The 16,226-nt window shown below is 40.6% G+C and overlaps 1 protein-coding gene across 1 annotated transcript in view; it reads right to left on the minus strand.

The window, feature by feature from the left end:
- The window catches only part of CFAP47 (cilia and flagella associated protein 47), a 649,074-nt gene that overhangs the window by 124,827 nt on the left and 508,021 nt on the right, over positions 1-16,226 (minus strand). The window contains exons 55-56 of the mRNA XM_084621504.1: positions 11,566-11,670; positions 4,812-4,968 (exon numbers count right to left, since the gene is read on the minus strand). Coding sequence (XP_084477630.1) covers positions 4,812-4,968; positions 11,566-11,670 — 262 coding nt within the window. The remainder of the gene's footprint in view (positions 1-4,811; positions 4,969-11,565; positions 11,671-16,226) is intronic.

Genomic DNA, 16,226 nt, shown 5'->3' on the forward strand with positions numbered 1-16,226 from the left:
CCTTGTTTGGAACCAGAAGTATGTAATCAGACAGCAGCAAAGACCAAAAAAAAAAAAAAAAAAGCAAATACAGTACAATGCTGTGTTAAATGTAAGCTACTAAATAAAAGGAAAGTTTAAAAAAATTGTCAAGGTAAGGAAAGTGTTTCTGTGCTTGTTTCATTTAAATTGAGATGGCTAAAAGCATCATTTTTCTTCTTCTTAGTACAGTTCCAAAGTTGTATTAAATTAATGTTCAGTTGTAAACCTCTGAAAGAACAACCATAACATTTTGTTCAGAGTTAACATGTCAGAGTTACGAACTACCTACACTCCCGAGGTGTTCATAATTCTGAGGTTCTACGGTAATTTGATTTAATGTTAAATGTATACACATTTAATGTTAAATGTACACACAGAGTTCACCAAGTACTACAGTTACACCAAAGATGGTAGGTTCATGAATGAGACTGATTGGAAAGGGAGATGTTCCACAAAAAACTAAGAAAACACCATGATAAAGTTTTAAAACCTTTTCTCTAGGAAATGGGGTCAGTGTACATAATGCTTCTAAGCAGTTTGGAGCATACAAGTGAAATGAAGCCCCATGGTTTCATCTGGTTTCATCATAAGTTGATGACCTAGTCCTCAGGGTTTCACTTCCAGGTTAAAAGTGGGGGTGGTGGGGGGAAGCAAAGAAAGGAAGTAGTCAGATGGTGTGCTGTCCTAAATTCCCTGTAAGCCACATGGCCATGCAGCAGCCTATTTAGTGCCACTCAGGCACTTAGGGAACCTACTCAGGGACCGGCCGGGGGAGGGGCTCCCTTCTCCCAGCCCCCAACCTGCCATGGCTGGAGAGCTCATCCTACGGCTCGGTCCTGCCCGCTGACAGGGCGCCCCTACGCGGCCTGAACCCAGCCACAGCTGGGGCAGCACGGCCCAAACCTAAGCAGCCTGGCTGGAACCCAGCCGAAGTTGGCATGGCCCAGACCCGACCCAAGTGGTCCGGCCTGGTCCCAGCCACAGCTGGCGTGGCCCTGACCCAGCTGGGGTGACCCAGCCCAAACCTTCCACAGCGCCCCTCCCCCAGCTCAAACCCAGTCCTGGCTGGATCTGCCAGGGCTGGAGAAGGGGTGCCTATCCTGCAGCCCCAGCCCCGGAGGTGCTGCAGTGGGGACAGGCGCCTTTCCCCTCAGCCAAGGTGCTCCCGGGGTGCGGGTGAGGGTGGGGGGAAAGAGTCCTCTCTCCCCCCCGGAGCACCCTACTGCACCTCAAACCCCTCATTCCTGGCTCTACCTCAGAGCCCCCACCTCCAGCCTGAGCCCCCACCCCCACCCCATGAATTTTGTTATGTGCACCAATATGAAGGTCATGTGTCACACATTGCCTCCATATTGGTGCACATAACAAAATTCATTCTACACATGGGTGGGAAAAATTAGAGGGAACACTGGTGCTGTCTCAAAAATGGAGCTGCATTTCACCTCAGTAGTGAATGAATACACTTCAGTGATTGGAAACTTTGTTCAACTGAGTCCAAGTGCTTTGAGGTCCAGAATGAAAAACATTCAATCAAGACAAAATTGTTCTTTTTACCAGACACTGCACAATTTTTACCAGACGGAAGGTGCTAACAGAATTGAAGAGCCCTGTTATAAAATGGCAAGATCTCAGCTAGATCATGGGGTGGGAAGGATTGAAGACAAAATTCTGAAGAGTAGGAATGGGATAGAACAAGTTTGATTGGAAGCTCCCTGTGGGGAAAGTAGGTGGAGGTAGGGTGTGTGTGTGTTGGTGTGTGAGGGGCGAAATCAAGAGACTGAGGGCGAATCTGAGCCTGAGATGGGGTGGAAGTTGGACAGTGGGTTGTGGGGGGGAGGTTAGTAGGAATGTAGAGGGGAGATTTGCAGATTAGAGAAGGGGGAAATTACCCCTCTATTATAGTTTGGTCCTGGACCTTAGTCCCTAATGGTTGAGGACCTTTTTGGAGCAAGGTCTGGTTAGAGTTCATTTCTTCTAGGAATCAAGGCCTGAATCCACAAAGGCATTTAGGCACTGTAATTGCTGAACGTTATGGCACCTAACTTTTAGGTACCTAGAAAAAACAACAGGAACTACGCTGCAATCCACAAAACCTGAGTTAAACACATAGACTCCTATGCAATGAATAGGGTGAGACAAGCACCTAAGAATGGGATCACAACAGCCAGAAATGCTAGGTGGGGAGCTACTTAAAATAGCCAGTGGGAGCTGTCAACCGTGTGTCCTAAACCCTGCCACTCTAATGGAGAGTAATGCCTATGTCCAGGCTGGAAGGAAGCATCTCTCTGTTAGCTATCCACGAATGGAACCTCATCTCCTGAAGTCAAGCAGCTTAGATGCCTAAGTAGCTTCTTGCGGGAATGACTTAGACACCTGCCTCGTTCTGCACAAAACAGCTGAAGCAGGAAGCGCTGAGCTTCTAACTTTAAGCCCAGTACTTAGAGTGCTCACCTGGGATGTGGGCCTGAGAAGGACAAATGATTTGAACAGAGTTCTCCCTCCTCTTGGGAGCGTACTCTAACCACTGGGCTCTGGGCTTTTCTGATGTGGGGCTCCCTCAATCTGTCCTGTTTAAGCTGTTCCACTGCAGATAAATAATGAGTGATTGGAGCAAACGGACTGGACTCAGGGGAGAGACACAGAATACCACTCTGTTAGACTGGTGGTTAGAGCCCCCATCTGGGTCCAATGAGGACCTAATGAGGTCCAGCTGTCAGCTGCTCCCGCCAGGACACACAGCTCATAGGGTAGGCCAGGTTTTTTCCTTCCTTCCAGGGAGGCTAATGCCATCCTCCCCTTGCAAATTACTATTACAACATTATTGCTGGGTGGGGTACCTACACCCTGTCACACATGTATTGCTTGCATATACCTCAACTGTTATTTAATCCAATGGAGTTTGAGTTCGTTGTTCAGCACCAGAAGACTTAGTTTTGTATACCATTTCTCAGCTTCTTAAATTAACACAGAAGAATTCAGCTTTAGCCAAAATAAAGATTTCAAATCTAGCAGTGGTATGCAAATTATGGGGTTTTCCAAGGTCTCTATTTGTCCCATCCCAATTTGCTTTTCAGTGCTGATATGTTGAGACGTTCCACTGTGGGATGTATTAAAAAATGGCTATCTTGTTTTCTCTGATAGCTAAATGATTTATTTGTAGCTGATTGAGCTGAATTTCACATCTGAAACTGAAAGGGTCAGATGTCTGCTATCATTATGACAAGAAACCAGCCATTACAGAGATTTAGTTTGGATTACTCCCCTATTTACTGAGTTAGCTACAACCTGTCTTTAAAATTTCCATTTGCTAAATGACTTAAGCCATCAAATATGTTAAAATGTCATTTATGTGAACAATAAATTTCAAGATGAGATAGTTAATGACTAATCTCAATAAATCTCCACCAACGTTTTTGCCTGGACAGTATTATGGCTGAATTCATAGATTCCAAGGCCAAAAGGGGCCATCGTGATCATCTAGTCTGACCTCCAGTATAACACAGGCCATAAACATGCCCAAAATAATTCCTAGAGCATGTCTTTTAGAAAAACATCCGATCTTGATCTAAAAATTGTGATTGATGGAGAATCTTCAAAAAAGAACTAGATAAGTTCATGAAGGATAGGTCCATCAGTGGCGATTAGTCAAGATGAGCAGGGATGGTGTCCCTAAGCTCTGTTTGTCAGAAGTTGGGAATGGGCGACTGGGCATGGATCATTTGATGATTACCTATTCTGTCCATTCCCTATGGGGCACCTGGCATTGGTTACTGTTGGAAGACAGGATACTGGGCTAGACAGACCTTTGATCTTACTCAGTATGGCTGTTCTTATGTTCTTAATCCACCACGACCCTCGGTAAACTTTTTCAATGGTTTATTACCCTCACTGTTAAAAATGTACATCTTATTTACAGTCTGAATTGTCTAGCTTCATCTTCCAGCCATTGGATCATGTTATACCTTTCTCTGTGAGACTGAAGAGTCCCCGATTAAATATTTGTTCCGCATGTATATACTTCCAGTCTGTGGAAGTCATCCCTTAACCTTCTATTTGCTAATCTAAACAAACTGAGCTGTTTGAGTCTATCGCTCTAATCCTTTAACCATTCTCTTGGCTCCTCTCTGAGCCCGCTCCAATTTATCAGCATCCTTCTTGAATTGTGGGCACCAGAACTGGACACAGTATTTCAGCAGTGGTCACACCACTGTCAAATAGAGAAATAAAATAACCTTTCTACACCTACTCAAGATTCCCCTGTTTATGCATTCCAGAATCATATTAGCCACAACTTCACACTGGGAGCTAACGTTCAGCTGATTATCCATCACAACCCCCAAATCTTTTTCAGAGTCACTGTTTCCCAGGATACAGGTCCCCATTCTGTAAGTATGGCCTACATTCTTTGTTCCTACATCTATACATTTACATTTAGCCATATTAAAATGAAATTCAGGCTGCATAGACATCTTGCTTGGAGCCTTCAGTATTACAAAATCTGTACACACCTGATTTACCCTGAGATAAAGATTTGTGTGTGTGAACACGCGCATGCACGCACACCCTGGGCCTGTATCTATATCTGATGAGAAAACCTTTAAGAAGAATATTAAGACAGACTATAACCAAGCCATATTACCAAAGCACAGGCATGGAGGTACCAAGGAACCGTTCCTCACCATGTATATCTCTATTGTATCATATGCAATTTCCAGACTAGTAACCATTTCTCTATACCACAGATATTTTTAATGCAATCAAACAGAAATTATTAAAGCAAGAATCTGTACCTGCTAACAGCACATCTACCAGTATATCTTCAGTGGTAGGATTTTTGAAGGATATGATGATGGAAGAATGACGACCAATACAAGTACTTATGCTAGCTGGTTCCATTGGCTGAGGGATAAGGCCAACCCCAGACAGATGAAATATCCACTCATTAAGCTGTAGGGGAAAGAAAAACATTGATATTAGAAAAAAGCAGCCTCCACATTGCACATCTTACTGAAGCTCACTGAAGATCATTTTCTGTTGTTCTGGTTGTATACTTGTGGAAGAAATGTTGTCCAACTTTTTCTTTATTTTTATTTTATTATTTTATTATTATTATTTATTATTTTATTTTTTCTCCCTTTACGCTTAGATTTTATCTATTCTAATCATTGATCTCTTCGAAGAAATAGATCCAATGGTCTAAAAGCTTAATATAAAGAAGGACACATTGTGAATATAGTCGCAAGAAGTCCAGAGGAAGAATACAGATCACTGATATATAAGGGATAACAGAAGAACCACATAAAAAAAACTAACACCGTGACAGTAAACGCCAGAAAGGATATTAAAGAACAAAGAGATACATGTATTTAACACATTTTATATTTCTGTTTATACATCAACAGCATGGAGACTAAGAGAACAGGGAGTCAAAGGAGCAATTAAGGAGGATAAAGACATTGCAGATAAATGATTTATTTGCATCAGTCTTCATTACATAGGATGTTATGGGAGATACCTGTCCCAGACCTATTCTTTGCAAGTAATAAGATTGAGCACTGATAATGATCAAGGTGTACAAAAAGAAGACCCTCAGACAAAATGAGAAATTAAAGAGAAAAAGGACTGGATAGTCCAAGAGTTCTGAAGGAACTTAAGAATGAAGTGGCTGAGTTAACAAAATTATACACTATTTCATGTAAATGGGACTTGAGGGCAATAGTTGTACTTAACTTTTCTTCTTCTTCTTCTTCTTCTTTTTTTTTTTTTAAAGGTACTGGGTGAAAATGGGAGTTACAGACCACAATACTTCAGCAACGTGTAAATGGTTAAAAATAATTTAAAACAGAATTATAAAATGCCTAGATTAATATGAGATGAGAGAGAGAAACAAACCACCATTGCTTCTGTAAAGGAAAATTCTTTAAGTATGTGAACAAAATAAGCAGATAAAAAAAAAGAAGCAGATGAAATAATGTATCTGTATTTTTTAAAAGCCTTTGCAAAGTCCCTCACCTGAGCCTATTAATGCAACTCAGTAGTTATGAGATAAAAAAAGAAAGAGTAGGAGTAAATGATCAACTTTCCACAGGAAAAAATGCTAACATCAGGATGCTTTCTATTTTTGTATTAGAAACTGTACTGTTTCATATATTTATTAGTGAGCTAGAAAAGGGGATGAATAACAAGATGGCAACATTTGCAGCTGACAAAAAAAATATTTACATTAGTCAAGACTGTAGAAGACATTCATGAACTTCTTAAGTACCTAACCAAGCTAGATGAATGGGTAAGCATGATGACAGATGAAATTCACTGTTGACAAATGCAATAATTCTCATAATTATTGCAAAGAATTGTTTGAGTTATTTGTACATATACCTTATGGGGTTTAAAATACACAATAACCACTCAGGAAAAACACATGGACAGCTCAATGAGAACTGCTTAATGTGAAGTGGTGGACAAAAACAACATATTGTAAAGGATGTACAAGATATGGAATAGAAAATAAAGAATGAAAATATCACACTAATATAAACCACTGGTACACCATGATCTGTAGTACTGTGGTTAGTTCTGGACACTATCAGAATAAAGATATAACAGAAAGAGTGGGGAATAGGGTAACAAATACATGGAAATATTTTATATAAAGTGGAATTGAAAAGATTGGGTCTGTTTAGAGAGAAGATGAATAAAAGGGGTCATAGGAGTTACACACAATATAGAGAGAAGGCACATTGGGTGCCCTTACTTATGTTTTATAAGCAATGGGATATTCAATTAAATTGAAAAGAAAAAGAAAATTAAAGCTTATTAAAGGAAAGGTTTTTTTGTACAAGACATAATTAACCTGTGGAACCCAATGTCACAGATAATCATTGGGGCCAAGAATTTAGTAGGATTCAAAAAAGGATTAGATCTTTATATAGATGTGAAGAACATCCATAGTTACATAAGTCAAAATATAAAAAATTGATTTTTGTTTTCACTTTAGTAAGGGATATAAATCCCTTTTCCAGTCTAAGGCATAATTTCCATTATTCTAACAAAAGTTAGGGAGAAAATCCCCTATATGGTCAGGTTATTTCACAATTGTGCACCTCATACAGATGGCTCTCAGAGACAGCACAATGGATTAGATGGACCACTGGTCTAATCCAGTACAGAAGTTCCTGTATTCCTACTCCTAAAAGATAAATACACATCGGGTCAAGTTCACCCCTGGTGTAATTCCACTACCAAGAATGAATATAGTTTATTTCCTTTGAATTTAGTAAACTACTTCCCTTTATCCCCACATCATAAGCCAAAATATCCACATGAGGGTGGAGGAAATGGCAAATAAAAATATTCCTTCCTGCCAAGTTTAGAATAAATTATAAGGTAGAAAAACTTTTAATATCTTGGGTAACTCAGGTGTGGAATCAGATTGGACTGTCTGGAAGTGATGATTATGAAATCAAAATTTATTTAGATATTGCTGACTTAAATATAATGTAGCTGTGTTTCAGTTATACATCTGTGGACACCATTCTCAGCCTCTGACAAGAAGGCAGGGGTTATCATTAAAAATATTTTGTTGCAATTTGGGAGAGTACCCAGAGCAGCTCTTTGGGAAGCTTCTTTGCAATCACAGAAGAAACTGACTGGAAGGTTCCAAAGGCAGCAGTTATAATGAACATGTGACATGCAACATCCTTTAGGGGGTCATGCTCCATCACTGCCTCAAGGAGCCAAAAATCTTCAATAGCTTGAAGGAGTATTGCCAGCCGCACACTAAGGAGCTGAGACACAACAGCCTGAATTTTGGCAGATGACATATTTAGAGAAGCATATGTGCTATACATTGTTAAGATGGTTCTGTAACTACTTGTTATGATTGGTACAAATGCATGACCCTTACTGGAGTCTTGTGCCAGTCCACAGCTAACAGCAAAACAAAACATAAAACCCAGAATTTGAGTCCAATTAAACCTTAAGTTTGCTCATCCTCATTTATATGGCAAGAATATAAGAACAGCCATACTGGGTCAGACCAAAGGTCCATCTAGCCCAGTAACCTGTCTTCCGACAGTGGCCAATGCCAGGTGCCCCAGAGGAAATGAACACAACAGGTAATCATCAAGTGATCCATCCCCTGTTGCCCATTCCTAGCTTCCAGCAAACAGAGAGTAGGGACACCATCCCTGCTCAAGGCAAGAAGAAATCTTAAACTAAACTTCTTCCATACCTCTGTTTAGGCAGACTGTCTTTGCTAGGAGCAATGCAGTGAAGGAAGGGAACTGCTCAGCATGGTCATAACCCTGATGAGAAGGAAGTGAGACACAGGGGTCTTCACCCAAGAGAAGCAACAGCCGGGGAGCTGGAAGCTTGAGAGTGGGTGCCCTTGCCAGATCACTGAGGAGAAATACAGGTGCAGTTACCCTGAACTGTGACTAAAAGTACCTTTCCAGGGAGGAAAAACCAAGCAAAGTACTAAAGGGCACTTTAATCTAGTGGAGAAAGGCATAACAAAAACCAATGGCTAGAAGTTAGAAGCACACGAATTCAAACTAAAAATAAGGCACAGATCTTTAACAGTGAGGATGATTAACCACTGGAACAAACTACTAAGGGAAAGAGTGGATTCTTCATAAACCTGACATCTTCAGATCAGGACCAGATGCCTTTCTAGAAGGTATGCTTTAGTCAAACAACTTACTGGGCTCAATACTGGGGAACGGGAAGAAATTCTATGGCCTATATTCTGGAGGAGGTCAGACTATCTAATGGTACCTTTTGGCCTTAAAATCTATTAATTTAACTGTTTCAGTCCAGCTCTAATGTGAACCCATGCCTGGTAACCTAGATATTGTAATTGATGCCCTGATCTACTGTGAATACAGACCTGGTAAACTAGCTATCATGGGTGTGTGTGTGTGTGTGAGAGAGATATATATATATACATACATACATACATACACACACAAGTTTACTTAAACTATCAGTAAAGGAGAAGGTACACTTTTCATTCAGCTGCATAGAGGGTGTAGCCTATAAAGTTAGCTGTTAATAAAGATTTACCTGATAGAAAATAAATCAGTTTCTTGTGTTAGTCCTATTTCTGCTCACTGAAATTGAAATGTTTAAAGATAAACCATGCTGTCTTAGAAGGAAAGGGGCTAAATTTTCCCAGATTTTTGATTGCCTCTATTTTTGTGTTTCCAGCTGGGGACACTTTGGATGTTCTGAACCTGGTGCTCTGAAGTGCTGAGCACTCTCGGAAAAAAACATCCTCAAGGTGTCTCAAGTTGGGCAGCCAAAAAAAATGAGGCATCCAAAATTAAAGGCCAAATTTTGTAAAAAAAAAAAAAATAGACACCCCCCGCCCCCAATCTACAGTTAAAAGAAAAGGTTTAGCTTGCATCTGAAATGGAAACCTAACAGGATGCAGAGGAAGAATATGCACTGCCCACTGCAACATATCAGGAGGAAAGAACTAAAAAAAAATAACCCTAAGCAAAGAATATTTGACAAGATCTATTGCAAAGCTCCACTTCTCTCCTATGCTGCTTAGTACTATTAGCCTCGCTCCATTACATATGGATGTTGTTGGTGTGCTAGGAGAACAAGATGATAGAAATATATTAACACTCTGGGCATGCATTATATTCAAGCTGGCAGTTCAGTTGTGCTATCCCAACAAAGCTAATTTTAGGTTTCAAAAACCTATAGTAAAGTGATTAGAACCTAAACTTGGATTTTTATTCTGAAGAGCTCTTCACACAGCTCTAAACCAGAAACAAATGAAGATGATAACATCCCTTAGCAGCTTCTCTCAATTCAGCAAAGAGGCAGAATCAAAAAAGTTAAGGTTTATCCTATAAGTACTGTCATTAGCTGATTTTAGATTAGTCAGTTACACAGCTATGACATGGTTTACAGGGTCAGTTCAGATGCATTTAATCAGTGAATTCAAGAAAGGAAAATCAATGCACATTTTTTTAGGTTAAAAAGTTGTTCTAGGATTCAGATATTAGAAAACAACCACCTTAGATTTGTGCAAATACATTATATCTTTTAAAATGTAATAAATAATTAGCACCCTGGAATCATCTGGCATCAATTTGGTAAGGACTTAGGCAGTGAAAGTGAACAGAATAAAAAAAGAAAGATCCATATGGTTCACAGATGAAAAGGACATTGAAAAAAATTACAAAGGTAAGAGCAACAGATTGAAAAGGTTGAGAGGGCATGGACAAAGCAACTGAAAGGATGAGATATTGATTAAAGTTCAGCCGCAGATCAAAACTTGGAGATTTGCCATTATTTGAAAGGAAGTGCACTGGATGAGAAAAATCAAGTGTCAGGGCTCAATTTGTTCCTGAAAGGTTTAAGTGAATTATTTACTTGCTTTATTGCTTCTGTATCTGATGAAGAATTAAACTTTTAATGTATAGACCAGAGTTCTGAGAGCTATTAGGATTCAGAAAAGATAATGGCATTTTGTCCTCTTGAACTGCCCTTGCTTATATACCACTTATACCAGAAATGCTGGCTCCTTGCTTTTATTCTTAATAAATATTAAAGAGGAGATGGACTCTAAAAATGCATGCTTTGCAACCACCACCTACAGATAATCCGTCTGTTAGGCATTCTGATATCGGAGGGGGTGGGGTCAGGGGGAAGGGCTATATCACTTTCTTACTCCTTTTTTTCTTGTAGAAGAGACAAGTTCTGCTTTTGCAGTATTACCGAGAATCTTACTAGAGCCATTTCCCTAACATTCAACTGAGGTAATTTTCAAGTCAACAGCCCATTAGGATATTTGACAGCCCAACAAGAACAAAGAGGAAATTACATACATTTGGAAAGCAAACATTTCACTCAAGCACAACTCATGTGCTGACATTATGGCACTCGTGTCATAATATCAGTTCTGCTCTTTGTCTCCAGCTGCAATTTTTAGTAAGCTAGTAGGTCAAGGAGATGACTCATGCTTCTCCATTTAGTTGCTTCTCTTTAAAGATTCAGGAAACACACAGGAAAAATGCTAAAAAAATTAACACATTAAATGTAAAGAAGATTAGTTTCAAGTTAAATCAAAGGATGATAATTCTTTCGAGTCCAAGAGTATTTCTAAAGAAGATAAACATTAATAAGTGGGGCTTATTTATGATAATACTTTACAAAAGGAACTATTAAATTAATTTCAGAGCAGGAAGACTATTTCAGTAATGAATAATTTGGGATAACCTTGTAATTACTAAGCAAATTAGAAATACTAATGCATATTCTAGTTCTCTGCACATCAACCAACAGCATTAATTCTATCTAAGATTGTAGATATGCTGAAAGCTGAGCAAAGTTAAGGCTAAGGCTAAAGCAAATTGTTCATCATGTGCATCTAAGTCAATTATTTTTGCACTGGCTGTATGATTGAGGATCAAAAAATCTGATTTTAAATTGTCCTTTTGACTGAAACTTTTATTTATAACTATATTTGAAAATATTGTATTATCTGATTTCATAGTGCTTTGGACACTAAACATAGCATCATACCTGTGGGCATGTGAAGGTGATTGATGCCGTGTGATTGGCTCTTCCCAGGGCAGAAGGACAGAACTGAACAGGTACTTCAGTAGTGGAATGAGGAGCCACCATCAGCTGTGCAAACACACAAAGCAAGCAAAAGAGAGAGGAAAAAAATCAATACTTTTTTTGAGTTAGTTCCTTTGTTGTGCTTTTTATCGACACTGTTGATGTTTATTTGATTAATGTGTTCCACTGTACACATTCTCGACTCAGCACACATGGTCTGGTAAGACTGATAAAATGTACTGCAGTAAACAGTATTTAGTGGCAGTCACAGCACGTTTATTCCACAAATACTAACAATGTGGTATTACTGACTGCTCAAAAGGAAGCTAAGTTTGGTTTCTTAAAATACCAATGGAAGGAAAATGATTTTTATTTCTGATCACTTTGCTACTCTTTATTTTATTTTTTTCACATCCATGTGATACTAAAAATGCTAGTACACTGAAATCAAAAGAAACAAACAGACTTTAAGAGGAATATATAGTATGCTTATATGTGCCTCTCCTCTTCTGCTCACATACACTCACACAGTAAATGAGGTTGCTATGGTTCATCTGCTTCTGAACTACATTAGTGTGATTCACAATTGCACAGGGAAAAGCCAGGTGCCCAGCTACATTGTGATCATACAAGTGTTCTGAAGCTCAAGGCAAATCAGTGCTTTTGCCAATATAAATCAGTTGGGCAAAATCACTGATTTCACAAATGCTACATTTTATTTCATTTTAAAAAAATGATGATATTTGTAGTTTGTTCATATCTAAACAGTTTTAATGCATTTTACTCTGTGGTCATACAGAACAAAATTGATAGATCCCATGCAAGTTAGTATTACATTTTATTCAGTGATGCTATTTAAAACTAACAGAGATCAAAACATTACATTACAACAGCTGGCACCGACAAACCCCTGTGCCAAAGTAGCTGTCAACCCTGCAAGATTATAACAGGGAGTAAACAAGAATTACTACACCATCAGTTTTTGTGCACTATAGTTAATGGTCTTGTCACCGTGTCCATGGCAGACCCCAATTTTTGGAAGTTTATAACCAAATAGGGCTTGGGGTTCTGTATTCCTTGCACGTCCAAATCTCCAAATGATGTCAGTGGGAGCTTGATTTAAGTGAGCAATGAAGGATTGGGCCCAGATGTAATTGACAAAGGGTTGAAACTTGACATGCTGTGTTTGATAACTTTTTTTTCTTTTTACAAGTAACAAAAGAAGTTTATTGTTCTGGATACATTAATTCTAATCCTATATTTTTTTGGAGGAAATATTTTATTTTTAAGTGTTATTTTGCCATCTCTATTATATTAAAAAAAATTGTTGAAAACTAAGTTGGTGTATAGACCAGAATGTGCAATGGAGTCAGTAACATGTAAATAGATACTTACAGAATTGGATTAATAAAAGGGAATGTTCTGCAATTACAGTTCTCTAAGGCAGTGCTACTCAAACTGGTGGTCCGCGGACTGGTGCCGGTCCGCCAGCCATTGGCTGCCGGTCTGCGCGCACATTGGAAAAAAAAATTGCCGGTCCCGCACATCAGATAGCTGGAGAAGCACTGCTCTAAACTATTGCAGAGATCCACAGTTTTGGGTCTTCTGACTTCAAGAATTAACTGGCAAATATTTGCATTATATTTCCAAAACTAGAAACTGCAAAGGTCACACTAGAATACAATCCCGTTTTCAGTCACTAAAAGCATTCTGAAATTTTCACATATTAGGTTGAAATTTTCCAGGACTAGTCTCTACTCAAAGACAAAATTATCTGGACAATTTGAGTAAAAATGCTTCAGCCATTTCTGAATGAGAGGAAAGTGAAAAACACCTTCTTCCATTATGAAAAAAAAAAATCTTGGAACCATTTCTGAAAAGAACAAACAACAAAATGGCTGGTGGTAAAAAAGTGGAACCTGGCCTGGAAAGAGTTGTTAGTGATGGTGTCAAACAGTTTTTTAAAACAAATTAGGACAGTCCATTTAAAAAGAAAAAATCTAGCTTATCAGACCACTGAAGTTGAAGAATTAATCATTTAAAAAAACCAGTCAAGTCCCAAACTAATGAGAACTTGTATGTACAACTTTTCCTTTTGTATGTATTATCCAGTGTTGTCTGGTGGACAGAGCACTGGACTGGGACTCAGGAGACTATGATTCTATTTCCAGCTCAACTGCTGGTTGCCATTGGGCAAATCGCTTTATCTCTGCACCTCAGTTTCCCCCTTTGTAAAAGAGGGATAATGATACTGACCTCCTTTGCAAAGCACTTTGAGATTTACTGATGAAAAGTGCTATATAAAAGCTTGGTATTATTATTAATTATGTGGTCATATTATTTCCCAAAAATATAGCACACTATTTTTTTCTGCAGCCCTTTAAGATGCAGCAAGATGTAAGTTACTCAGTGAGAAAGCCAGGGCCTCGAGGCCAAAAGAGAGGGTTGCAGAAGAGAAAAATAAATAACAGGAGGGCATAAGGTGTAGACATGAAGGCTAGAACTTCAGCCTGAAGAGCCTGAGACAGGTGGTATCCCCCACAGTGCAACCAGGAGGCCATGCAGAGACACAGCAAGGGACTACTATGGAAAGTAGTTGCCACAGGAAGTGCTTTAAAAAGGACTAAATTTTGCACACTTCAGATAGTAAGATGTGCTGAAGATACGCTTTCATTTCATTCACATAAAAGCTACAGCGATAACAAGTGGCTTCTGGAGGTCTTCACAAGAGAAACTAGTGGGAAAGAGCCTCAAAAAATCTGAAGACTGCTTCTATGAAAACACAAAACTTTATTATGAAGCAGTTAGAATTGCTACATACACTGCATATGAGAGATATATCCAGAAAAAAGAAAAGGAGTACTTGTGGCACCTTAGAGACTAACAAATGTATTTGAGCATAAGCTTTCGTGAGCTACAGCTCACTTCATCGGAAGCATTCAATGGAAAATACAGTGGGGAGATTTATATACATAGAGAACATGATACACACTGTAACCAGAGTGATCACTTAAGGTGAGCTATTACCAGCAGGAGAGCCGGGGGGTGGGGGGGTGGGAACCTTTTGTAGCGATAATCAAGGTGGGCCATTTCCAGCAGTTGACAAGAACGTGTGAGGAACAGTGGCGGGGGGGGGGGGGAATAAACATGGGGGAAATAAGTTTTACTTTGTGTAATGACCCATCCACTCCCAGTCTCTATTCAAGCCTAGGTTAATTGTATCCAGTTTGCAAATTAATTCCAATTCAGCAGTCTCTCGTTGGAGTCTGTTTTTGAAGTTTTTTTATTGAAGAATTGCCACTTTTAGGTCTGTAATCGAGTGACCAGAGAGATTGAAGTGTTTTCCGACTGGTTTTTGAATGTTATAATTCTTGACGTCTGATTTGTGTCCATTTATTCTTTTATGTAGAGACTGTCCAGTTTGACCAATGTACATGGCAGAGGGGCCATCACCTTCAGCTCCCAACTAAAACCTCTCCAATGCACCATCAAGGATCTACAATCTATCCTGAAGGACGACCCATCACTCTCACAGATCTTGGGAGACAGGCCAGTCCTTGCTTACAGACAGCCCCCCAACCTGAAGCAAATACTCACTAGCAACCACACACCACACAACAGAACCACTAACCCAGGATCCTATCCTTGCAACAAAGCCCATTGCCAATTGTGTCCACATATCTATTCAGGGGACACCATCATAGGACCTAATCACATCAGCCACACTATCAGAGGCTCGTTCACCTGCACATCTACCAATGTGATATATGTCATTATGTGCCAGCAATGCCCCTCTGCCATGTAGCTCATGAAAGCTCATGCTCAAATAAATCTGTTAGTCTCTAAGGTGCCACAAGTACTCCTTTTCTTTTTGCGAATACAGACTAACACGGCTGTTACTCTGAAACATATCCAGAAAAGCAAAGGAATTAAAAGTTAAGCCACCTAGCAGTACATACTCACTACTCCTCTACCCACAAGCACACACCATACCATTACCATAACTACAGTACACCATAGTCTACACCATGGGTCTCAAACACGTGGCCAGCAGGGTTATTTTCTGTGGCCCGCCAGGTCCCTGCGGCCCCCCTAGCATTTACCTAGAGCGGCTCCGGTCCGGCACACACCATGGGCAGGGCAGGCTCCCTCCCTCCCTGCCTGCCCGCCCACCTGCCCTGTCCTGCCCCTGTGCTGCTTCAGGAAGCGGCCGGGACCTGGGTGGGGGAAACCACGGCCAATGGGAGCTTCGGGGGAGGTACCTGGAGGAGCGGCCAGGGTAACACACAGACCCCTGTGCCCCCCACCCAGGTCCCGGCCCCCTCCAGGAGCGACATGGGGGGCAGGGGGCGGGGAGGGAGCCTGCCCTGCCCCCGGTGTGCACCGGGCCAGACCCACCCTCTGAACCCCTCCTGCAGCCGAACCCCCTGCCCTGAGCCCCCTGCTGCATCCCGCACCCCTCCTGCACCCCGACCCCCTGCCCTAAGCCCCCTGTCGCACCCCTCCTGCGCCCTGAGCCCCCTGCCGCACCCTGCACCCCAACTCCCTGCCCTGAGCCCCCTGCTGCACCCCGCATCCTGACCCCCTGCCCTGAGCCCCCTGATGCACCCCGTGCCCCTCCT

This window comes from Lepidochelys olivacea (genome assembly GCF_965140295.1).
Source record: "Lepidochelys olivacea isolate rLepOli2 genome assembly, chromosome: 1".
Lineage (NCBI taxonomy): Eukaryota > Metazoa > Chordata > Testudines > Cheloniidae > Lepidochelys > Lepidochelys olivacea.